The sequence below is a fragment of the Colias philodice genome, chromosome 15 (genome assembly GCF_061535455.1).
Source record: "Colias philodice isolate Cphi_HAF_F1 chromosome 15, ilColPhil1 Martin Lab GWU primary, whole genome shotgun sequence".
Classification (NCBI taxonomy): Eukaryota; Metazoa; Arthropoda; class Insecta; order Lepidoptera; family Pieridae; genus Colias; species Colias philodice.
The window spans coordinates 1,562,869-1,590,327 of NC_143100.1; the positions used below are offsets into that span (position 1 = coordinate 1,562,869).

The 27,459-nt window shown below is 33.1% G+C and overlaps 1 protein-coding gene and 1 long non-coding RNA gene across 2 annotated transcripts in view; one reads left to right on the forward strand and one right to left on the reverse strand.

Annotated features, from left to right (window-relative positions):
- Positions 1-1,074: 1,074 nt before the first annotated feature.
- Positions 1,075-26,348, reverse strand: LOC149482037 (uncharacterized). The gene is made up of 7 exons (XM_089703741.1): positions 26,097-26,348; positions 13,538-13,743; positions 12,486-12,639; positions 6,169-6,286; positions 3,169-3,335; positions 2,428-2,490; positions 1,075-1,427 (listed from the first exon to the last, which is right to left on the reverse strand). The coding sequence occupies exons 1-7, from the start codon at positions 26,131-26,133 to the stop codon at positions 1,354-1,356; spliced, it is 819 nt and encodes a 272-aa protein (XP_089559867.1). The 5' UTR covers positions 26,134-26,348; the 3' UTR covers positions 1,075-1,353.
- The window catches only part of LOC149482038 (uncharacterized), a 51,654-nt gene continuing 37,818 nt past the window's right edge, over positions 13,624-27,459 (forward strand). The window contains exon 1 of the long non-coding RNA XR_016316650.1: positions 13,624-13,741. This is a non-coding gene — a long non-coding RNA (uncharacterized LOC149482038). The remainder of the gene's footprint in view (positions 13,742-27,459) is intronic.

The window sequence follows — 27,459 nt, forward strand, 5'->3', positions numbered from 1 at the left end:
CATACATAAAATAAAAAAACGCAACAAAATAAAAAACATAAAATGTATTTTCAGTGGGGGAAATAGTATTATAATCAAACTCAAATTCAAGGATAACTTAGAAATTATAATATAAATAAATCTATTTTTCTATCCAAGTATAGGTACCACAAATGTTATTTCATATGCAAATATTATGCACTTTCATAAACGATATTTAAGCGTGTTTCAAAGTTATATGTTTTCCGTATAACTTTAGTTTTTGGATCAATGGTATAGTGTTATGATAATATCATCTAGTTATCACGTATTATGTTTCTCTCCATAATACACGGGTACCACCAGAAGGAAGGTACCCGGTCCTTTGGGAGGCTTACGTGGGGACACAGGTCCAACACGCAGAGGCCCTTTAGAGAATTTTAATGTGTTGTGGGACACCAGCCGCAGCCTGCCCATGACTGCACTATAGAGATACAGTCCTGGGCAGTCCGCGGCCGATGCAGGACTATTGTAAAATATGGGAATTAAAAATCTGGGTTATGGAAGGAGGTGTTCAGTGGATCGGTTGGTTGGGTCTATGGGGACTATGGACGTCTGCCTTTTCAATATTAAAAATTGAAAGTGATGGCAGACGGTGACTCGCCAGCTCGGTCGATGGGCTCCCAAAAAAGTTTACCGAAAATGGGAACAAGGGGGCAACATCAGCTGAGCGGCTAGGGGTGTAGAGAGGTGCGGCACCGGTTTCACCATCGCGGGCCCGTGGGCCCAGAGCGGGTTTCCCCGCTAATACGCCATTAGACACTTCCACCCCCGAGCATATAGCTCTGGCGGCTCCACTCTGGACGGCCAACAAAGGCAAGCCAGAGGTGGGGGATCCTGAACCTCGTCATTGTTCACTCCGAACTGCCACTGGGACAGCCCAGAGGTGAGGACAGGGACCTCCCCCGGGAGCGCTCGGTTCCCGCGGGGTCGCTACTCCCCGACACCTCGCCACAAGGTGCCCTGCGGGGTGACTGACTGCACGGCTGGGATATCTACTGTAGATAATATGCCAACCGGGGGCGATGGGGTCGTCACATCCCTACGCCTTCATGTATTATATTATTATTTTATTTTATTATTAGTATTTATTCTATGCTTATTATACAATATTACAAGTCCCAACTCGAACAAAAATTTAAGCAATGATTATAAAATAGTACAACCTTTTTCATTAAACATTAAAGATTCCCGCCTTATAATAATTTAGCACAAAGAAAATATCTATAAACTAAACAACATGTATCTTAATAATTAATCTTCATATTGTATAAAATGCTTTTTACAAAATTATGTACAAATATAAACTACTTATTTACATTATAATTACTTATGTCACGTGATATTGAATGTAAATTGAAATAAAAACATGACAATGATTAACGCCGGAGTACACTGCTTCATGAAACCTGAAAATAAATAGTTACAATTAATATTACTAATATAATAAAATTAAATTTGAAATACTGGTTCGAATTGAAATACATATCGTTTCCAATAAAAAAGAGTGTGTGTTCTGAGCACACGTGTCAGAAGTGAAACTTCTTTGGCAAGTTTAAAAAAATTACCAAATTTCGGCACTGTACTCCATGACGTGACGGTATTGCCATAACACGGCCTTGCAATTTTACTCTCAATGTGCCTAAAGAATTTTCACTTCAAAAGATTTTAAATTACGCGGAAAATCCGCTTCTTGTATCACAAGCGAAGTCGCGGGAAAAGCTATACAAACTAGTCTCTATTAAAAAGGGGTTTCTTCAAAGGATCTAGGCTTCATCTATGTCGTTATTACTCAAGATATTTTACCCTTTACGTTGTGTGAAGAATAAAGAAAATAAGAAAATTATGAAGATATGAAAAGTCCATAAAAAATTTGTTGCAATAGAGCAGGGGATAAATGCGTAATTAAAACTGTGTAATAAAATATTTTTCCTTGGGTCACCTATGCTATAGCAAAGACTTCAAATTAATAAATCTAATATATTCTAATATATATATTATAAAGGCGAAAGTTTGTAAGGATGTATGGATGTATGGATGTATGGATGTTTGTTACTCTTTCACGTAAAAACTACTGAACCGATTACAATGAAATTTAGCACACATATAGAGGGTAACTTGGATTAACACATAGGATAGTTTTTATCCCGGAAATCCCACGGGAACGGGAACTATTCGGGTTTTCCTTTGCAAACGCGGGCGAAGCCGCGGGCGGAAATCTAGTCTTAACTAATATTGTAAAATAATGTCTTCGTTATAAAGTTCATGAGGCTATCGCTAGGAGTAAAATAGAAGATAAGAACCTAGAAACTTATATATACAGAGCATTAAAAGGCCGATAGTTCATAGTATGGAAAACGAGAAAAACTGCAGGCATTAAACTAGTATTATTTAATTTTAAATAATTACCGTGATCTCTTGCTGTTCTTGAGTTTGCTGAGCCGGGAGGATCATACGTTGTCAAATGAGGATCTGAAACAGTAGAAGGATATTTTATTCAACCTTTGTTTTAAATTTAAGTGTGAAATACTAGCATACAAAATTTTGCATAATTTTTATCTTAATCGAATGATACATAAGTAGATTTTGATAAGCAACATTACATTTTCTCAAATGTTAATTTCACAAAGAGTTTTCGCTACAATACAGCTACAGCAGAATTATTGAAATGAAACTTCTTTATCGGGGTTGGAAAAAAATTTAGTGTAACATTTTTTCGCTACGCGTGACATTTTTCCGTTACGCGCCATCTTTTTCTTATCCCTACCACGCGTGATTCAACGTATTTCTGTAAAGTTGCCTATAGTAAATTATTATAAAAAAATTAAGGTCATAAAGAAGTTTCACTTCTTACGTGTGTACACTAGTATACGCACACATTTTTTTCATGCTCTCTGTAGAGTACTCTCATCAGTAGAGCCTTCTACAGCTATAAAAAAATGTTGTGTGGTTTTATGAAACCACGGTAAAAGTGAAACTGTTCGAACGGTTCCGAACACTGCTTTGTGTAGCGCATGTCGCGTGTCGGTCGGCTGCCGAGTAGGTATACCTACTCGGCAGCCGCGATACACGCGACATGCGCTACACAGACCAAAAAGTTTGAGACGATGTAATAAAAGTTTCACTTTAATAAATATAATTAATACATACCTCTATAAAATATATCCCGTTTCCTGCTATAATAGTTAGCGAGCGGCACCTGCATGTCGCACAATATTTCCACAGTGGGTGGTAAGTGCTGGATCTTCACCACTGCACTGGTCAGAGCCGTGTAGCGACCCTCGATTAGGTTCAGAGAGGATTTTGCGTTTAGTGGCCTGAAAATAAATTAATTTAGGGTTTATAGAGAAAACTTCTATAGTGGAGCAGTTTGGTAGGACAAAATCTTATGAGTCTAAGGAATTGTAATACTTTTAGTATTGGTCATTAGTTTTCTTGTGGTGTGGAAGCTCTGGACTGGACTTCATGGTAAGTAATATGTTAATGTTAATTAAATAAAAAAATAGCTTTTTAATTAAATAAAACAAATCTAAGAAAATTCAAATTAGCAGAACCTTCTTAATAATGACATCGACTGTATAAAGGAATATATGAAACTAAATAGGGACGCATCAAATAAGTCTCCAAAAAGTAATGACATTTATCAATTTTAGACAAGAAAAAAAATATAGGTATCTTTTTCATTGATAGAAGACAATATCTATAATGCGGATCTCAATAAGGACTTATCCTCAGTTAAACACAAGGATTAGGATAGAATACCTGCCGGGCGAACAGATTCGACGTCGAGTGCCGTACAAGATGTCGGACTTAGCCAACTTGCAATCCGAATTATTTAGACTAAAACTCCGAATTTGGGAACATACGGGAACAGGGAACATTCTGGGAGTTGACTTTATTATGAAAAGCTATATTTTGTTGGCTCTTTGACTATTTTGTACTTAGTGTATATTATGCCTCGTTTAAACACATTTTTAATTGTTTGATTGTTTTAAAGATGAATTAAAAATATAAATTGGTGTTGCAAGTTAGCCTATATATATTTTTAATGAACCGCTGTTTTTAAGCTTCACTTATATTTCTATTATTTTAATATTCTGTTGAAACCGTCGAGTAAATAAACCTGATATTTTGTCGATTAAATAAACCTGATTTGGTTGTAATTCTTCATTCGTGTTTACATATAAATTCAAATCAACGGTACTCGTTAACCCATTTAACCCGTATGTATCAAGACGAAGGAACGTACAGTGTTTCGTATTATTCGCTGCGATTTGGACTTCGCAAGTTTCCAAGATGTCGGCTGCACTAACGGCTTGTTAGAATCAATGAATATCGGCTGCGATTACGGAAGGATATACTCGAATATCCAACTGCTTGGCTTTTGGACTGGCTCTTGTGTAATCGAGCGAGTTAGAGAGCCAGTGGATGAGCCAGTGAGCGAGTGAGTGCGTGAGTTCAAGCGAGGCTTCTAAGGCTCTGTGATATGAATTGCAGGATTCTTAACTCAAGCTCGATTACATGATAGTCTTTGTAGCTTATGACTGTCCTAGCTATTGGGAATGTCTTTAAATTACAATTGAACTCCTACTTGAATTAGTGAGGAACTCGAATAGAGATCTTTTAACGTGATACACATTATGTCGTTCGTTAGTGTTTTACATACAGGAGAAAGCCTCCTGTTAAATTATACTGAATCTACATGAATGTGTTCTTTGAGTTAAAAAAGTTCATTATAAAATAAGGTTCTTTATTCAATTATTACAAGGTTATTTAATTTTAATATTAAGCTTATTGTTTGTACAGGAAAATGAAGCATTCATTTACTAAACTAAAATAAAAAACTCGATTGCTTATGAGTTACGACAATGTAATAGGCGAAATGTGAAAGTGGAAAATAAATAGATTGATTTTTACGTAATTAACACGTAAAGCTTTTCAAGTAAATAAGGATATTAGTGCGAAACTTCAAGGCGCTAATTAGTGTTGCAGTAATTTTCAAGGCTTCTTAGATCTTATTACTAGGTTAATATTGTGTATGCTAGTTACATGAGCGATTTGTTGCTAAATGAGCTTATAAATTAGTAAATTTTCAATTAAATATGCATTTCAGGTGTTCGCTGTTGACGGTTAAAAGTTTGATGTCATGTAATGTAGTAAAAATATATAAAAACTAGCTTTTCGCCCGCGTCTTCGCCCGCGTTTTCAAAGGAAAATCCGCATAGTTCCCGTACCCGTGGGATTTCCGGAATAAAACCTATCCTATGTGTTAATCTAAGTTACCCTCTATATGTGTGCTAAATTTCATTATAATCGGTTCAGTAGTTTATGCGTGAAAACCATACATACATACAAACCTTTCTCCTTTATAATATTAGTATAGATAAAACAATAAAGAGCAAAATGGAAGAAATTAATAGATACGGAGGGAGAATATGTTTAAAAGATTCACAAATTAAATGATAAACCTCTGTAAAATAGATTTTTCAAACATTATTTTATTTTTAATTCTACATGCGTGGTTGCAGCAGTTTATTTTAATAAATTAAAACCGAATATCAATGAATTAAATTCGATTTTGATTCACTAAATTTAAACATGAACACATATTTCGATAACAACAATTTATTAATATAATTATTGTTCATGACTTAATAAATCGAGTACTTGTACCATAATTAAAATATCACATGATGAACTACAGTATTGTTAACATAATGACGTTTTCAGTGTTTCATTATATGATTATAATTTAATACTTAATGTTATGAACATAGCGTGCAATGGAAATTAAAAATTTATTGAATTATTATCTGTTTCATCGGTTGACATTGCTTTTATGGGAAGATATAGACATGGTGATTATGAATTAGAAACAAAAAAAAGTGCGCGAAGTTTGATACAGAAACTTTTTCTAAACACAATACTGTTTTATGGTTATGTCGTTTTATTTTTAACTAGGGGCCCGGCCCGGCTTCGCTCGTGGTACATGTTTACTTTTTTTCTATAGAGACCATAAGAACAATCCTCGTATTTCAGTAATGTTATAAAAAATAATTAACGAATCAGTCGTTCTCGAGTTTTGCGATTTAGCGATTCATTTTTATTATTTTTAAAAGGGCAAAATTATAATTATTTAAGAATATTTACCTGTTTCCCGCCAAGATGACCAGCTCTGGTTTCGGGAATACTCCTTCCACAGAACATATAATATTCAAGTAGCCGTCATTCAGTCTGTCCATGATCATGTCGAATCTTTTTTCTGGCACTAAAACAGAAGAAATGAAATTGAATATTATGTGCACTAAAGAATATATTATAGAAATTCTATATTATGTGTTATTAAAGTAAGCCTAATATTTCGCTATATTATTAATATGAACACATAAATAAGAAGGAACCGATTGAAAAAATCGGTGGTAATTCAAATTCTATGTTTTCTAATGTTTAAAAGTGTTTTTAAAAGAAGTATAGTCGATTAAATAATAATAATTAATTAATGTTTGTATGTATAGCACAAATTAAATTTGTTATAGGCAGAAATACTCCTATTTATCTTACAAGTTATTTATTATTTGATGTTAACTATTGATAAAATAGGCTCTTTTATTTATGTTATCGTTCAAACAGCGCTTTTACAAAACGATGTTGTCACGTCACGAATGTTGAATCGATTTACATGACATTTGCTCATTCGATCGGGAAATAATATGAGTGTAAACAGACGGCAGCCATGTTAAAAATCAATACGTTTATCATATAAACGTTTGTGCTCACGCCATCACTATTTTATATGTCACCGAGCGTAATAGGTGAATGACTAGCGCGTTCATTGAATGTCGAAATTCAATTAAATGACTAGGCCGAACGTTGATTGAAGTCACTCAATGTACAACTACATTCAAGACCTTGAACGTTAAACAATGTCGTCATTCAATGAACACGCTAGTCATTCAATTCAATAACAGATTCAACCAGATGACTGTGACATATGGCCTAAAACTTTAAGTACTAGGACAGAAAAAATAGAGGCGGGATCTGGATTTAAATCTTTCGGTTGCGAGTCTGGGACTAAGTAGACTTAAGAACACGTCTTAGATGGAATTTGTTCTAATCTTTCTATAAAAGGGTCATTCTTTTTCATATAATATGAACGTTTGCTCATGGAAGAAACCGATGTATGTAGTATTTATTGACTAGAACATCTTATAAGTTAAATCAATGCTTATTAAAAATATAAATCTATAGTAATGATGATGATACAAATTAATAGATAATTTAAGTTCTCAAATATTAAAATATCAAATATTATACATAGACTAATTTTACTTAAATATTTTCCCTCTTGGAATTCCAGATTCTTAACCGACTCCACAATTCACAATAGTCGTAAATACTTATGAAATTAAACGCTTTTGAGGTGTACAGAACAAGATTGTCAAACTATTGCTTTACCTCAAAGGATTGGTAGGGAAGTATTTCGGATGTCGAATGTCTGCAATTTAATCCACCATTTCCCTTTGTTCTATATTCTTACGTTTCAATATTTAGTTCATCATTTTGTATCGAGCATTTAGTATTAACGTTCACTGTCAATTATTGTTTAGTAAAAGTTTTCAAACTATCATAATATGTGGTAAAAGCAAAGGTCAGAACCACGTCAGAACTTTACAAAAGCGGTAATAGTTTGTTTTATTGTTCGTGAAATAATAATTTTGGTTGCTAAATTTAACGTTAAATAAAGAAGCTATCAAACTTCTCTATTGATATTAATAATATCTTTATTATTTGGTAATAATATGAGGAATACCAATGGCAGGTCTGCTAATTATTCTCTTCATTTCAGAAGTTCTACGAAATATGATTCACTAGCTGCGCCCCACCGTTTTATCCGCATTGCTCCGCTCCTATTAGTCTTAGCGTGATGATAATATTCTTTCTTCCTCGATAAATAGACTATCTAATTGTGAAATAATTTTTCAAATCGGCCGTGTGCTTCCCGAATCTATCGCGTTCAAAAAACCAAACTCTTCAGCTTCATAATATTAGTATAAATAAACGTACATCAGAAACTGCGGCAATGATAATGTAAGGTTGTAATATAGATGTCGTCGAATTGCAGCTACAAACGAGCCTGTTTTCTAAACAACAACGGTTGGGACACGCAAACTGTAATGGATACCCGCAGGTGGAACGTAGATAGATAATGTTCTGGAATCTTCTTTTTTTAAACGATTTTTATTTCGCATTGACTTGCAACAGGACAACTTCTATTTCGGATTTGTTGTTTGAGATTCATTTTTGCTTATGGAAATAGAATAATAGGTACAAACGTCGAAGTTATGGTTTTTTTTTAAATAATAACTAAGAATTGTACACTTCAGTGTTAAATGTGGTAACGGTTTGTAACAGACTCATTTTTGTAACGATATCGTCGAAAACCTGTGGTCTATTTATTTTACCTACTTGTTATGTTTTTCTTGGCTTATTTTTCAGTTAAAATGGCAGTTAGAGGCTAGTTAGACTATCAGTTACTTTATCAGCAAGTCGTGTAACTGGCCCTTACCTATATTTTCTGAAGATATATTTATATTTTTTGTCGTATCCATTCCACAATTATCTTTGGCCCATATCTTGTTGCTTCAAATATTGATGGATTTTACGGTATAAGCAAAACGGTAATTTGTATTCCATTAGCCTGTTTCCTTTCTATTGCCTGCATACTCATTCATCTGTTCTATTAATTCTGGTTGTATTCTTTTGATATCAGGCTCTTTATTTAATAACTCGTCGTTGGCCTATACGTCTATTACAGACGGTTTATGGTGCTATGCCTGAGCAATGCTTTTGGTGTCCAAACAATCCAATGCGAGATCGACATAATTTTCCGCAGGTCGGACAGGGGAAGTTTGCTGGAACAGGTTCGTTTTCGGCTTGGTGACGTTTCATCCTTTTGCTTGCGAGTACTCTGAACCACGCTTCGTCACAGAATCTGCAGCCCTCGGAAACAAGTTTGCGCCAATCAGATCGATCATTAGCGAGCTTCTCCCAGGTTTTATAATCAATATTGAAAGAAGCCATGTCACGTTTTGCACAGTCCTTGAATTTAATAACTAAGTACCGTTTATTTATGTGTACTAGGGAATTATTTTTACGGTATTAAGTATAAATTAGTTAGTTTATTGTATTTGAACTGATCTATTTGTAAAGTTTTTTTGGTTTTAATTTGCAAGGCATTAATGTTTATTTTAAAATTAAAATTTAAAATAATATGCTGAAGATCTTCTTGTCTTAAATCAATGGATAATCAAAGGATTGTCTTAAATCAACCCAGGCCAATGTCCTCAATTCCCATTTTTCCAATCCTCCCTCAGATTTCCATCCTACCCTTAAATCTAATACACTATCCTACCTAAATAACCTACCCCATCCCAGCTTTCCTTCTTTTGTATTCAATCGTTTTACCGAGTGTAGTGTTAAGAAAAGCATATTGTCAATCACTTCAAAGGCCGTCGGTAGTGACTGCATTGGTCGGAACATGATCATTCCAATCCTCCCTATAATCAATCCTACTATCACACATATCCTAAATTTTTCCATTGCATCTGGCATATTTCCTGATGATTGGAAAAGTGCTCACATTATACCTCTCCCAAAAATTCCTAACCCTTCCACTACATCTGATTACCGACCCATTGCCATCCTTCCATTTCTCTCTAAGGTTCTCGAACGACTGGTTCAAGAGCAATTGAGTATTTTCCTTAACTCCAATAATCTCCTTAATCCTTTCCAATCCGGTTTCCGTCCCGGTCACAGTACGACCACTGCACTTATCAAAATCACTGACGACATCCGGCGAGGTTTTGACAATAAGCAGCTCACAATTCTAACGTTGCTGGACTTTAGTAACGCTTTCAATACGGTCGATCACGACATATTGCTGGCTTTACTGCGGTCCCTTAATTTATCTGCATCGGCTATCGATTGGGTACATAGCTACTTAAGGGGACGTCGGCAACGTATACAGATTGAGGAGATTTCCTCATCTTGGTGCAATGTTACTGCTGGCGTTCCTCAAGGCGGCGTTCTCTCTCCCCTCCTTTTCTCCATTTTTATTAACACCATTTCCAAAAATATTGAGTCACCCTACCATATGTATGCAGACGATTTCCAATTATATAAACACGCATCACTACTCGAACTACCTGAAGCGATTTTTCAAGTAAACGCTGATCTTGCGACAATCGTCTCATGGAGTAAACATTACGGTTTAACAGTTAACCCAATTAAAACAAAAGCTATTATTTTCGGAAGCAGGCAGCTCGTATCAAAAATCGACTGGGCCGATTTACCAAGTATCGTTGTTGATGGTGTATCTATACCATATAGCACACAAGTAAAAAATCTTGGTTTGACACTTGACCAAACTTTTTCGTGGGATGAGCAAATAAAACAAGTCCGTAAAAGGGTTTTCTCATCGGCGTTCTCGCTACGGCGTTTACGAAACTTTTTACCGATCGCTACGAAAATTACGTTAGCTCATTCTTTACTCCTTCCTCTCCTTGATTTTGCCGATTCATCCTATCCAGATCTCCATGAATACCAACTAGACACCCTTGAGAAGCTTCAAAATTTTTGTATACGATTTATTTATGGATTACGTAAATTTGATCATATTTCTGAGTTTAGAACAAAATTAAACTGGCTCCCCGTTCGCTTCCGCCGGAATACTCACATTCTTCATCTCCTGTATTGTATTTTATTTCATCCTAAAACACCGTCCTATCTAAAAAACAACTTTAACTATCTTAGCTCTACTCACACTCTCACTCTTCGTTCTTCCAACCTTTTATTATTATGTACTCCTGTCCATCGGTCAAACTTTTATGACAACTCGTTTACTGTTCGTGCCATTCAGCTCTGGAACGCCTTGCCGGAAAGTATCCGACGTGCACAAACGCTTAGTTCTTTTAAGTCCCTATTGAAAGCTCATTATCTAGCCATGCAATAGTTGTATTAGTAATAATTTATGTATAATTATAATTTTTGTATATATTGTTATATATATATATATATATATATATATATTGTAGTTTGTGTAGTGTATAATACAAGTATATTTATATAACTATGTGGTATCTATGTACAGTATATGTAGTTTATGTAGTATGTAGGCATTTTTTTTTTAAATATATTCTTTCTTTTATTTCTTTTTTGCGCTATCCTTATTCTTCTCACATTTCCTTTCCTACCAGGTTGCCTGGCAGAGATTGCTGTGTAGCAATAAGGCCGCCTATTGTGCAAAATTTTTGTACCTCACTAATTTGTACCAAATTTCCTATATTGTTTTGTACAATGAAGTGTTATAAATAAATAAATAAAATAAATCTTCAAATACGTTTATGTAAACAAACAAATCTGTACGTTTGCGATACAAGGTTAAAATTTAGTATCGTATTGTTATCGGATTTACAAGTCGTCATCTTATTATTATAATTGTTAGATTATTATAATTATAAATTTCAAAATATCGTTATGTCACATTATTTCATTTAAAAGAAGAAAAACTATAATAACAAGTCTTGCCTGTAATAAAATATCCACATTTAATACGTGAATGTCTTTTTATATCATAAATTTTCAATGATTCTTAGCACACATTTTCTAGAACATAAAAACAATACCTAGAACCATAAACAAATTCCATTCTCTTCTAATGAATATTATAATGCGATAACTTCAAGTCTACGTTAATATTATTACTTGAAAGGAGGAAAATTATAATATTAAATAAAGTAGAGTGACATGTAGAGATTAAGAGGAAATTACTTTGCTCGGAGTCTCGTTACCTTGTTTACAAAGCTATTTGCATAATATTGTATGTAAGATTAGTTGGCAAGTCAATTTAACGGAATGGAAAAAAAATGTTACGAAGCTTGTGCATTTCATTTAGCTGAACGTGATTTATGGAATTTACATGTTTTCTTTGAATATAGCGAACATAATACTTAACACAATCGTTTTGAAGTATTAGTATGTGTAATGAAAATGTTATTTTATAACAAATTAACGTCTTTAAAATTAACCATTACTAATTATTCTCCTATTATTTATATCGTAGACGAAAAATTTTTTATCTTTAGAATTTTGTTAGATTTAACCGAATCAAACGGTTCCAGGAAGCGGTTAGTGCATTACATTACTTTTGTAAATTAATTATTATTTACTTAATTGTTGTTTATTTTGACTATTCAAATGCGCTTCTAAATATCTAGTTGCAGCAATACATGTTTAAGATAAAAAGAGCGGGTGTTCCGAGCACACGTGTCAGAAATAAAACTTCTTTGTCAAGAATAAAAGATACAAAATCGTCGCCTTACTCCATGACATGACAGAATTGCCATGACGCGACCTTGAAATTTTACTCTCAACACGCCTAAAGAAGTTTCACTTCAATAAATACTAACCGAATATAGTCATAGGCTTCGTCCTCTCATCTTCAGCCAGGAATGTGGAGACAACGCAAGTGTAGTTCCCAGTCAATTCGGTACTGGGTTCAATGATCCGTAGCGCCCTGTGTTGGGTGTACGGGTTGTTAGAGATCTTGAAAGAGAGGTCCAGCTGAAATGTATTGTAAAATAATAAGGGCTGATGATTTTTTATTATCATCTTTGGCTTAAGATAGAGATCAGGAAAGATTAAGCTTTGTTATATTGTGATTGGAACTGCATTTCAGGACATTCAATAATTATAGTATCTAATTCGGCATATTTTATGTATCGTATAAGATATATATAATAAGAAAAAGAAAATGTAAACTACATTCAGGATACATCAACATTATTTTAAGTGTCATAATAGGTATATCTTCGTATCGGTCGTAGTTAAATAAGGGATCATTTTCATAGAAGCAAATGTCACTAAATTACGCTTGTTTCTCTATATATAAGTATCTTTTAATCCCTACTATAATAATATTATAAATGCGAAAGTAACTCTGACTGTCTGTCTGTCTGTTACGCTTTCCCGCTCAAACCTCTCAACCGATTTTGATGAAATTTGGCACAAACAATCTTTAGATCCTGAGAAAGAACATAGGCTACCTTTTATCAATACACCACGCGGGCAAAGCCGCGGGCGGAAGCTAGTAGTCAATATATAACCTAAACTGCTTTGAAAATCCATGATTGTAGCCTGTAAGTGGATAGATTCTTCAATTACTTGAACCAAGTCAGAGTGTGTTAGAACAAAGTAAGCATTAATTAGACTTAATTAAAGGAAGAAAAAAACCGGTGTCCAATTGAAATTATATCAATTATATAGTTATTAGGCAATAGTTATTAAATCGACACATTTCATTACGCTTCATGAACTTTACATTATGTTCATAACATGTGCCTCTCACTGAACTATAAATTTAAATAATGATGCGTTACATAATATTTTTATATAATATCACATTACATACATCACACGAGATTATCACCCTAGTTAATCAGTCAATGAATACATTTTATACCTTGTTTTTCAGCACCCCCAACGCTTGCGGCCTCTGCGGGGGGATCCACTGATACACGGGCTGCGACCGCTCATTGAAGAACCACTTGACGACCAGCCCCGTGACGTTGGCGGTGACGTAATCACAGTCAAGCGTGATCGTGTCTCTGGTGCCGTACTGGAGGACTTCTGGTACCCGCATGTTGATTATACGGACTGATTGCACGTCTGTAATGTTTGTTATCATTATTTATAATATTATATTCTATCCTATCCTACTCCTTCTATGCGAAAGTTTATGAGGATGGATGTGTATGTGTGTGTTTGTTACTCTTTCACGCAAATACTACTCGATTACAATGAAATTAAGCACACATATAGAGGGTAACTTGAATTAACACATAGGATAGGTTTTATCCCGGAAATCCCACGGGAACGGGAACTATGCGGGTTTTTCTTTGAAAACGCGGGCGGAAAGCTAGTTTGTTATAATCAACACATATCACAATAGATATAGTAGATCTGATTATTTTTGAATAAAGGAGCTGCAGCCGTTTTTTTTAAATATGTATTCACACAGTTATTAAACCATTTACATAGAAGTAACACACAGTTAAGAATATTATTCGAGGGTAGTTTAGACAATTATGCATGTATGTATTTATGAAAACTATATTTTAGTGTACCTACATATATTTTTATACGTACATTGGTACATATTATGTTACATGAGGAATGAGTATAGAATGAGTATATTATTATAACATATTCGGGTATTAATTAACCTACTATAATAATCTATAATTATTTTAAATTAATTATAATATTATGAGTCTGAAATACAAAAAAAGTTTTCATAATAATATTTCTGACTTCCAACGAACGACCTTGCATGTAAAACAACATGATTTGAGGCTTATGAAATAATAAACGGAAAAAGAAAAGGCCATACGTAATTATGGTTTGAATACAAAGTAAATAAGTCGATTCGGAACGACGAAAAGAAATTGGGATGTATAACCGTCACAGGCCTTTGGGACATCAAGTAATTGAAAAGTTTAGCAGAATAAACGTCAACGAGTTTAGTTAAACGAAAAAAATTTAATTCTTACAAAAAAGGAAAATTTCGCTGGATTTTCTTTGAATGAGAAATGAATATGGAATTTTGGCAAGCTTAGCGATCATTTTTTTAACAAAGCAATTTGAATTTGGTTTGTGTTTTGTTTTTAAATGTTTTACAGTGTAAGAGGACTATGTTGTCGTATATTGAGGTTTTGTAGCTTTTTTTATTTTTTATTGTATGATAGGGAACAAATGATAGCTTGACCACGATCTCGCCTGATGGTAAGCTGAGATGTGGCCTATGATGGAGCGCGCTTCCCTAGAAGGTACCCGTTTACTCTTCGCTTGAAGACCCCCCTATTGTAGGTACTCGTCGGGGAACACATACTCAGGAAGCATGTTCCAGTCCCTCGCGGTTCGAATAAAGAATGTTTAAAGCTAAGTTTAGAAATAAATTTGAAACACATTAAGAACAATCTTACAAAAAATATAGATTTAGATAGTAATGTAGGAAACAATCGTGAACTGATACTTAATTTCTCTATCGCGTGTATTCAAATTGAGTAAACAAATAGAAATATTTTATTCTAAACATTCTCAAAAGATTTATCCCAACGGTAAAAACCCAATTTGATTCAGAACAGCTCGCCCACTACTGTTAAAACTGACCCTAAAGTCCATTATAAATCACCAATCCAATATAAATAGGCTCGGAAAAGAGAAATAGCAGTCATTTGCACCTCGGTATACCTATGTAAATCACGCTGCCAACCTTTTTCATTTTTCCCACAATAATCCGGCATGAAATTGAAGGTGTATCCTTTAGGGCATATTAGGTACCCGTTCGGCCGAAAACATCATTATTGAAACCAGATGGAGTTGTTCTGAGGTTCTTATCAAATAAATTTGAATGGTTATATTTTTTGTCGTCAAATCTAAAGAGATGAGGTCTGTCTAGAGATAATTGCTTTCGGATTTGAAATGCGGAATTAGGGGGTCTGTTGTTATTTTGTTCGGGGTTTTTTTGTTGTGTCTATTATTGCGAATTGTGAAGAATTTGCATTGTAGCTTAATTTTCCCGTAGTTATTAGATACTTCGTACTTGGCCACCTGAATATGCCAATACTTTATATTAGAGTTGATACTGTCAGCTTTTAAGCGATTAGGCCGCCAAACTGTACATTTATTTTAAGTTACCTATCGTTTCTGTAAATGTTGTTTTTGTGTGCATTGTACAATAAAGTGTTTTCTATTCTATTCTATTCTATCAGCTTTTTCAATAAATTTTCATTTTTTATGCATCTATGTCGTTATGGTATTCCTGGTGTGACTGTAACATAATATATACGGGTATTTGAATATTTTACTTAGATTAATACTTACTAATATTACTTTGTCCTTAATAGAGAGTACAGTCTTGTATAGATAAGCTGACTGACCATTGACCAACTTTAATAGTTGGATCCTTCAGTTTGTGATGACTAAATTAAAAATAACCAGCGTATCTTTAAAATTGTGGGTTGTACGAAACATTAGCATTCTCATAGTCATGGTGAGTAACTTGGATAATATTCCCGCTAGATTGCGATATGTTTGCAACTTTCCTGTATGTTAGTTCCGCTTCTGATTACGATAATGCCGCGAATTTCAAATGTGGCACTTTTATTTTTTGCTTTAAAAGAAAATTGGAATGGTAACGTTCAATTGTGTAGGAGATTATGGTTGAAAATAGTAATTTTTCAACAAGAACAAATGCGACATTTGCACCAGAATTAATAAACATTACGTGCGTATATGTTAATTACTACATAGTTTAAATATTAGAGATAATTAGAAAATTATATTTAATATGCTGTTTCGAAGCACGAAATCTCCGATTTAGATACTCAAACTTTTTTTAATGAAACGATAATGGTTGTAATTGTAATCCCTTTTTACATTATTGTCGGCGGGAAAAGCCGTGAGTAGCAGCCAGTTATCAACAAAGCATTCAACATTGATAACATGTTTTTTTAAGTTAGTTAGAAACACCTGTGTTGGAGGTATATCGCACGGCACGCTTCGCCGCACACCCTCGTTGCGCCGGCGCAATCATAACTCACTGTCTGTTTGTGTCTGCAATATGGTACCGGTGCAGTTTTTACTTTTAAACTTTATAGTTTGATCCCCTATCATTGTAAAAAATGAATAGTTTAATTTGCGTATTGTTCTATTTTGTATAAAATATATGAAATGTTACGTTTCGGTTCATGAATTACTTTTAAATGATCATCATTAACGATTTCGTTTCATGTAGATTGTGTCTTAAGCTATAGGACAGTAGTATTTATAAAATAAAAGGCACTACGGGGTCTACAAACTAGACTTTAAGAAGAACTCAAAAAACCTAACCACATCCTCTAACAGGATCAGTATCAGATGTTTTTTCTCCACATTCATCGTATTTCGTAAAATATGCGCAGGAGTCGGAAGCCCACATCCTCAGAGCTTCCTCCCGTGAGATAACTTCATTTGATCCATTGAAATGTTACATTTTTTAGGCCTGACCTTGAGTTTTTTAGAGGACGCAATTTTATTTTTTTGATGTGTAGGGGGGGTCAGTGTGAAGCTAAAACCAAGTTTGTGGGGTCGCCACCCTTGTCCCATGGCCGCCATCTTGAAAATAGCGGTTGAAATGGTTTTAACGATACATCTCTTAAACTATTTATCTGATAATAAAACAATGTTAACATTATTTGTTGCAAATTAAATTCTCTACAACTTTGATTCAGTAACTTTTTTCGTAGAACTATAAATAAAAAAGTTATAAGCGAAAATGTTCAGAAATTAGAGCTATTTATATTTTTCAATAAAACTTTTTTTTATCATTTTACGAAGAAATGATATAAGACTATTTTTGTAGATTGTTTTTCGAGGAACAACTTTTATATACAACATTTTTTCATTACGTCAATAGCTAAGGTTTTACAGCGCTCAGAAGTGAGTACTATTTTTCAGTAGTAACTATACATAATAAATTGGCTATTGGCTCTTTTCCCAGACTCCACAACAATGGAAGCACACTGCAGAACATTTTAGCCCTGCTTTTCGACGTAAAAAAAACGCACTTCCAGACTCTACCTCCTGGGTTGTGGGGAAAAGATTCAATAATTAATTATTAATAATATTGTAAAATTAATTATTAAAAATATTATTATAACAAAAATAAAATAATTACTGGTGACAAATTATTATTAGTACACACATAATATATCGTATTCTGTATAGTAAAGAGTACTTAAAATAGTACTCACTTCGGATGGCTGTAAAACCTTAGCTATTTACTTAATGAAAAAATGTTGTAAATAAAAGTTGTTCTACGAAAAACAATCTACAAAAATGGTCTGATATAATTTCTTCGTAAACTTATAAAAAAAAGTTTTATTGAAAAATATAAACATCTCTAATTTCTGAACATTTTCGCTTATAACTTTTTTGTTTATAGTTCTACGACAAAAAGTTACTGAACCTAAGTTGTAGAGAATTTAATTTGTAACGAATAATGTTAACATTGTTTTATTATCAGATAAATAGTTTAAGAGATATATCGTAAAAACCATTTCAACCGCTATTTTCAAGATGGCGGCCGTGGGACAAGGGTGGCGACCCCACAAACTTGGTGATAGCTTCACACTGACCCCCCCCTACACATCAAAAAAATAAAATTGCGTCCTCTAAAAAATGCGACCCCAAATGTAACTTTTCAATGGACCAATTACCAACTTTTTATAAAACATACAGTACCTAACCACGGATGTTTACCCCTTGGTAGAAGTTTGTTATGGCAACCTTATAAGTATTTATCGTTCTATACTTTATTGTAATACAACAAAATACATACAAAAAAACAATATGATACAATAGTGATATAGCACATGTGCAGCCTTATCGCTGTGCAGTTATCTCTACCAGGCAATCAGAGAAAGGTAAATCTATACACCTATAGTGTTGCCTATAACCAAATGTGGATGGTCCGTGGATAAAAATATCTCGATCTGTCTCAGAGAACCTATCTACTTATAACCTACTTGACCATAAAGAATATTAATGAGTGAAACAGATGTGAAATGCATCTGCCCCACACCCCACAAGGGGACCTTAGTTTTAATTATACACTATACAGGTTCATTTTGGTTTCCATCAGGTGAAGGTACCGTACCGTTATTAACATTTAAAATTATTGGATTATATACTGTTATAACGTAATTATATAATTAGTAGAAACCGTAACTATATTTTATATTCTGTATTCAACCTTATTCTAAACCACAAGCTTATTATCAATGCAAAGATCGAGACGCTTCATAATTTCAAGCCATGTGTGACAAGGAGAGTGCATGTATTAGGAAGGGTAGTGCATGTGTAAGAGTGAGATCGCTATATGACATGTGTTTCAAAATCGCGAGCGGAACGAAGACGCGTGCGCAGTCGTTCCACTTAGCTGGCAAACCGTTGATAATAAGAAAAATAGAAGGGTGCCATATTGTTTTAAGGCTGTGCACTCACTGTGCGATAAGAATTTTTAAATTTATAATTGAGGAAGTAATTGTCGATGAGTTGAAAGTTTTTATAGGAATTTATAAGTGTTTTATAGGGGTCACGGTAGAACAGTTTTTTATTAGTATAAATATATGTGAGCAAATTAGTGACACGCGTCATATTTTGAATTTTTTATGGTCTGTAAATTGTTTAAATCTCCAAATAATTAAAATACAAAATTTTAATAAAAAATAATAAATATAATGCATATATTTTTGTATTTTATTAAATAGTTATGTATATTTAGAATCGAATTAAAAAAATTGTTATCTGAGTAGTAAAATTTATTATCTAAATATAATATTTAATGTTTAGACTTAATAATTATAACATTCTTTGTTTTATCTATTCGTAAGAACGTTTGCTTTACACGTGAACTTCATAAATAAGTATATAAATAACAAACAAAAACGCGCCAAACAAAGCGCATCGTTCAAAAGAAATTGCATCGCGATAGACTATAGAACGTGTGTTAAAAAACCGCGCGTGCTCAGAGACCACGCTTCCTGTTCGTTATGGCACCTTTGTGTTGCTCCCAGCCGTGAAAGCCTTGTCGCGTGCTAACTGCTAAGACGATCAAAAGTTTTATATTACACGGATGACGTTTGCCATGTTTGTGGTGTCATTTTTAATCTGTGTGTTGTAATCTGTTGTGGATTTAGACTGCGCTTTTAAGATCGTCTGTGACTTTTGTATAAACGTTTTTTTTTCACATCTTTTTAGATATTTTTTAGATATAGTTTTTTACGTTTAATATTTCTACACTCTAATCTGTTACTACCAAAGAGAATACAAATACTAGTTACTACTAATTACATAGATAAATAGGGATAATTTTAGTGAACTTAAAACAGGTATCCTAGTATATTTTGAATTTTCTATATTTTACTACGCCTTTACGAGGCTAGGTTTCTAGCTCTAGTGGTTTAGAATAATTATTACGCACACGCATTTTATTTCGAAAATTTCAACTAAACTTGGAGTGTATTGAAAACTTTTGGTTTGAGTCGACTTAATAATTCAAAAATATTGTCTCAAAAGTAGCGACTTATTAACACGAGACAGTCATTTTCAGGATCGCTCTCCTTCGCAAGAAGTTCGCTTATTCTTTAGAAAAATTACAAAAGAATTTCTCAGTTGGAAAATACAAAGGGTTTTAAGAAATGCATGGAAATGTGGAATATAAATTACTTTTGCGAAAAAATATTTGCTGATCTTTTTTGCGACGATGCCACGTTTGAAATCTTTTGCGTCAGCTACAAATAGAATTAAGTTTTGTTTTTTATCTAACGCTCAGAATGTGTTTTATGGATAATTTATTATGTATGTATACGGGCTTTTATTTTTTCATTATTATATTTTGTCCATGTTATACCACCAAAATAGTAAATATAAAATTGTTAAAATGTATTTAACATGTTAGATCCCAGAAATGAAGACATTAGATAATATTATAATGACCCAATCAATAAAACACCGATACCACAAGGAATATAACAACACATAACCAACCAGTAATTATATCATTTTTTCAGCCGTGGCCTTGTTTTAATTACATTTAAGTATTGTTTTCATTATATAAACACGGAAGTTAGTAATAACGTAATTCAACCATGCAGAAACTATTTAAATCATATGCGGATAAGGATACCTACCAAAAATAAGTTCAAGAAACTTGCATTTGTAGACATAGTTTAGAAATTAGCATATTTTTTTTTCGATAACTGCTAATAATAATTTCTACAATTATTTCCACAAATAGATTTAAACGTCGAATTTCAAACATGAAATTTCAAAATTCCTACTAAACCTCTTGATCTTGGTATAGAGATGATTAAAAATATGAATAATTTTGCAATGCACATAGTTCGAATGCAATTATGACATAAGTATTCAATAATCTTTCTCAGTACTTAAAAGATCCTTCTAGGTAACGAGAAAACACATAGATACATATTCAAATAAGACATGATATTATATACATAATATATATATGTATATAGATGGTATGAGTCAAAATTAAACATTAGTACCAAATACAAAGCATAGAAACGTCTAGAAAATGAAATATTGTTAGTAATGAATGCAACAGCGAGTGCAGTCAGGCGTCACATCTTTGATGAGGCGGCTGCAGACAAAATGTTATTAGGGTTCTGGCAAACCAAGGGCATAATTGTTTTGGATATTATTGAAGCTAGAATAATATACATATTACTTTAGATAGATGGTTTTTATGGTATAGGCACACCCCGGACACTCCATACAAAATGATCGTTTTGACAGTCACACCGTAGAGACTGCAAATGTGTGTGTTAACGCTTTATGGTTGGCACATTTATGACTAGCGTAAAAAAAAAATTCTTGTTTTTCTGTTGAAATACATCCGTAAACAGCACAATATCTAACCATTTTCTACGAAAAACGATAATCACAAATCCAAAATAATAAAATTACTTTAAGTCAATTTGATTAATGTTGTCAATCTTCGTTGCGTATCGTCCTTGCAGAAAAATATGGCCCATTTTATGTCTGATCGCGCGGGGGTGAGGTAAGTTTAATTTTGGCGGGAGGCGGAGAGTGTCCGTTCTGTAGCGTTTAGTTACTATTATGTATTCTGTGGTATAGGTATGGTGTACGCCGACTTTTAAAAAGAAAGATTATCTCATGATTTTTTATTTTATCTTTTATTTATTTATTGGTTTACCAATTTTTGTTTACATTTTACTCGATACAAACATTTTAAAACACAAAAATAAACTTGATAAAATGTAACAAACACTTACAGGCAAATACCTACAGCATGCAAAAATGTTAAAGTTAATGATATTTGTAATAATAGCCGAAAATTCCTATGCATTTAAATTTCATCGATAAAATTAATCAGCTGAATTTGTTCGAACTAAAAATCTCCATCCAGTATATCTTACAAACTTTCTTCATTATGATAGTAGGGATTGCACATAATGAAGTAATATTTAAATGAAAACCATAAATAATCTGTTATTTAAGTACATGTTTAAAATTCATAAGTTCTTCGTTGGACGTCAGCCTTATTTTAACATTAGTTTTAGTTTTAACATTAAAATTCAATTTAACTTTTGTTATAACACCAAGTTTTACGACTAAATTATAAAATCTAATCTTGACGTCTTGCAGTTCATCGACTTATAAATAACTTTTCATTAGGAATTTCTAAGTCTTGACTAATTCTATTATTTCTAACTAAAGCTCTGTGTCTTCTAAAGTAGAGATAATGTAATTTAATAATAGATTTTTGTTTGCGATTTAAATTATAATTTAATTTATAATATCAGATAGGTAATTATAAATTTATAAAGAATAGAAATAATTCGATCACGAGGCGGGATTCGAACACGCGTCCTTCACGCCAATCCGATCTCGTGATAGAATTTTGTCCCTTTAGTTTCTGTGATCTGTGATTTTGTCTATTCTTTATAAATTTATATTTATAAAGCACTAGCGGTCCGCCCCGGCTTCGCCCGTGGTACATATTTACGTTTTCTCTACATAAAAACCATCCTCGTACTTCAAGGAATATAATAAAAAAAGAATTATCGAAATCGGTTCAGCCGTTCTCGAGTTATGCGCTTACCAACACATTTGGCGATTCATTTTTATATATAAGATTTGTGTATCATAAAACCAAAATATAAAAATCATCAGTAAATTACTCAAATGCGTGGAAGAGCTTTTGCAATTTTCTTAAAAAAATCAATAACCTAAAATTTTATGATCACGAAATCTTGTGAATCACAAATTCAGAGCAAATTTTAAATAAAGTCACGATTGTGATTATATAACTCTTGCTATGTGCAATGTACAAGAAATTTCATTTATTCGTTTCGTTTTTATCTGTTCTTAATTTGGATGCCAATTTTATAAATTACGACTAAAGAATGAAATAATCAATTGAAGACAGACGCTGGGTTATTACAAAAATTGATATTCTGTTTCATTGATAGATTTTAAGTGCAATATAATCTTGCCTCATATTATTTAGCAGAATCGAATGCAGGATTTACAGGCAGTAACATACGCGCTGAAGATTTTCTCCAAAGGGTAATTTTCATCGTCATTTAATTAAATTTCTCATGAAATTGTAGAAACAATAATTTGACTTACAGTATTAAATTCGCGATTCACAATTAAATTTGTTTCCACCGTCGGTTTTTTAGGAATGCGGGTAGTAATTTAGTAGCGAACCGTACGGTGACAAAGATTTATCATTTATATAGAATTACTCACAGCCGAGTTACTAAGAGACGCGCCTGGAATCTGGAATTCAATTATTCCCTTCTCTTCGTTACCGCGAGATTTTGGTTAAACAAATTTTCTAATAAATCAACGGTGAAATTTGCTTCGTATGTTTTTTATTTGGCATAATATGAAAGTGCTTATAAGATGTGTGAAAACGTCAATATTGATGCTCTTGTTGTACAAAACATTTTCGTATCCCAAAATTAAGTATCGACAGAAAGCTGTTATTAAATAAATACACAGTAATAATGCAAAAAAGGAATAATGCATGACTTAGTAGATATTATGACAATTTTATTCCATACATAAAGCTGAAAAAACATCGTCAATACTACCGAATTACAGGCAAGCTGAAATATGGAAAAACATTACAGCAACAGAAAATAAATTATTTTCAATACGTAATTCTAAAAATAGAAGGGCAGTTAATAATAACATTCGATTCAAATAAAGTTACAAAATAGGTTTAAATTAACCACAACACAGGTTCATTACACTTGATGGAACCAAAATCGATAATCGATAATGATATCGATTCTCAGGTCGATGCACTCGATTGTTAATCGAGTGAGTGCTAACAAACACATCGATTTACGCGACTGACGCTGTCATTGTCGTGGTCCTACATTTAGATGTCAAAATGTCATTTTACACTAACCTTTACACTATACGACACGATGTAAGCTTTAATATTATAAAAACCGGCCAAGTGCGAGTCGGGCTCGCGCACAAAGGGTTCCGTAGCAGCAAATATAATAAATTACAGTTAAATCAACCTATCTCAAAAACTATAAGAGATACTTTGATCAAACCAAAAATCGTTGAAAGAGTTAATTAGCATGCATCACCTCTATTTTTTTTAGAATTTTATACCCCGTAGTTATAAAAATAGAGGGGGGGGGACATACTTTTTACGACTTTGAGAGCTGATATCTCAAAAACCGTTCACTTTAAGAAAAATGTTTTTTAGAAAACTTTATATCATTTTAAAAGACCTTTCCATTGATACCCCACACGGGTATGTACATCGAAAAAAAAAATTTCATCCCTCAGTTACATGTATGGGGGGCCCCACCCCCAATTCTTTTTTTTACTATTTAGTGTCATATTTTTGTAGCGGTTCATACAACACATATTCCCATCAAATTTCATCACTGTAGTACTTATAGTTTCCGAGTAAATCGGCTGTGACAGACGGACAGACGGACAGACGGACAGACGGACATGACGAAACTATAAGGGTTCCGTTTTTGCCATTTTGGCTACGGAACCCTAAAAAATGAAAGGATTTGTTGTCTCGTATGTTATAATTTTTTGGTAATGGATAAATTAACACACAAATAAGGCCATACCCTCATACTTATCAAAAGTCAAAAGTTATTAGTCAGTCAGTAACGTGGAGATTAAGTAGCAGAGCTATAGATATATCTATTACCTAAGAAACAAGCCAGTTGAAACTGGCTATAGTCATAAGGCTTCATAAGGTTTATAGGAATTTATTTAGAAAAACAGTAAATGCGGAAGCTTTTGCACCTACTCCTATCTATCATAGAAACTTGCCTATGTGGTGACACCCTATCTCTTTTGTGGTTGGCAATACGTCGACAGGTAAATGTGTGTTTGAGTGCATATTTTATTTATTAAGATGTATACTTAATTGTATATTTTTAAATGTATTTTTATGCTTAGAATAAAATAAGTCTTTCATATTAAATTTCAGATACTAAAGCAGCAATGAAAATAATTATAATAATACCAAAAATAACAATCAATGTTTTCAAATTCCCTTTGAAACAAAATGCTAATTCATACAAAGTATATTATTCATATAAATAGTAAAACGGAATATTTAAAGAACGGATACGACAATATTATCGTAAGGTATGAATTTAAAACAGTATCTGAGCAAAACAGTTGCTCTTTTGAATACTAAATTAATCTCCTATCCTCTTCACTTATTATTTTATACTTTCTTGCAATAAGGCATTCCATTTTTGAATTTTAATGTGTTTTATGGACTATGTTTATTTCCTCAGTTTAATGTGGTTTCAAAATTATTATCTGTGTCTAATGCTTCTAAATGTTTCTTTATAATAAATATAACATTATGCATTATATTTCTTGAAAATATTTGGTACAGTACAGTTTTCAGTTTTCAGGTGTAGTTATGTATACCTAATACCTATATTCTAATATTATATCTTTAAAAATTTACTTTGAAAATTAAACAGAAATAATTATGTATTTATAATTAACATAATATAACTGCAAAAGGTGATTTTATAGTACCTGAAGGTCACTAGGTTCGATTTCGCATAAACAATATTTACGTACAAAAATCATGAATCAAAGTTTTTAGTGATGTTCTTTCTCATTCTGTCTTATATTAAACAGTGTGAGAATGACAGAAAAAACAGGTGTTTGGACGTCTGAAAGACGTTACGAACATTTTACACGGGCGAATTGATATCCGTTAATAATCCTTATTTTCTGAATGAAGGTATAAATAGGAAAAACGTTATAAAAGAAAATATTATATAATACTTACATTTTTTTCTATATTATAATATGTTTACATACCTAGTTTCTTTTAGGTACAATATAGGTAAGTCAATCGCAAAAATTATATATGGATTAGTTAAATACATGCTTTCTTTACTTACATTGCAGTATTATGGTTAACTTTAATAACCACCACATTGTCAAAATCCTTTTAGTAACTTTCACAGAAAACAAATGTACTCACAAATTCACAAAACCATAACAATAATTACAGTTACAAAATTTCATACTTCGAACATCAACTGAACTTTTAAAAAAATATATAAAGTGACAATAACACAAAAAAGTCGTTACAAGTGTTCCCAACGTGTGTGGGGTTCGAACCCGGTTCAGTAACTAACCGCTGGAGCAACTGACGTCCGGTGGTAAGCGAAGCATATCGGAAGTATGTTGTAATTATTCCTTTAAATTATTCACTCGTTAGTGTATCTGTGGTATTTTATATCTATGGCACATGATAGTCTATGGCCGGTGCAAATTTTGGCGCGTTTTTTACGGTTGTCAGTGTCAAATGAAAATTTTTGGCGCGTTTTTTCTTCTGACAACTTGTCTTATATTCACGACTTTTGTGCTAACTTAAATATATATGTTATAGTCAAACTAGCCGAATGCCCACTCAATTGGACTAGGATAGGTTGGACTGGTCAAACCTCAGATCTGGCATAATGACTTTGTCAAAGCCCAAATAAATCTAATATTTCGGCCTTTTACTAGTTATTATTCTATGCTTTTACTAAACAATTTTCGTCAGTCGTTGTCTAGTTGAGGCGTCTTATGCGCGTGCGATGCCTATGCTGCCTTCGCCTACGCCGGAGACTGCTGCTGACTTCAGTCAAAGGGTGAAATTCAAGTATATTTCGTGGATTGCCCGATGGCGTTTGCCAAACCTAAGATAAACCAGTCCTTCCGCGAAGAGATAATGTTTCGGGATTTGACTATAAATAGTTATAAAACGAGAGTGAATAATACCTTGTTTGTTTGCAAACCGGAACTTTTGACTTTTCGTTGACATACCACCTTATACCACGCTAAACCAAAGTCCCAACAGTGCGTAATGTTGTCCAGTCTAATTGTACAGCTTTATGTTAATATACTAATTGTTACATCTGATCATATCAGGCCAATTACTGATGCTGACACATTACCATACTGATATGCATTGTACTGTAACATGTTTATTTCATTTGAACAAAACAATGTAACATATTATCTATCTCTATCTCTCGGGAAGAAGGACCATCACAACTTTTTAAAACAAGAAACCATTAACACAATTGACATTAAAAAAGAAGAATATTCCTTATTGAAGTTGGATGAGGTTATTGACAATTATTAAAGTGGTCGTATCTGCCATCAATTTATACCGACTAAATAATTTTCTACTGATGTCCATTGAAATAAAAAGAATACGTAATGTATCTAATACAGTTACAATAGAAAAATGTCACTTAATAACATTGAACT

Bases quoted from the DNA above. Each gene is read 5' to 3' on its own strand.
- LOC149482037 (XM_089703741.1), bottom strand. From the start codon at position 26,133: ATGTGGTGGTTATTAAAGTTAACCATAATACTGCAAT. The intron at 3,336-6,168 runs GTAAATATTCTT...ATTTATTTTCAG, and splicing joins GTCATCTTGGCGGGAAACAG to GCCACTAAACGCAAAATCCT. The intron at 1,428-2,427 runs GTAATTATTTAA...ATTTATTTTCAG, and splicing joins AAGAACAGCAAGAGATCACG to GTTTCATGAAGCAGTGTACT.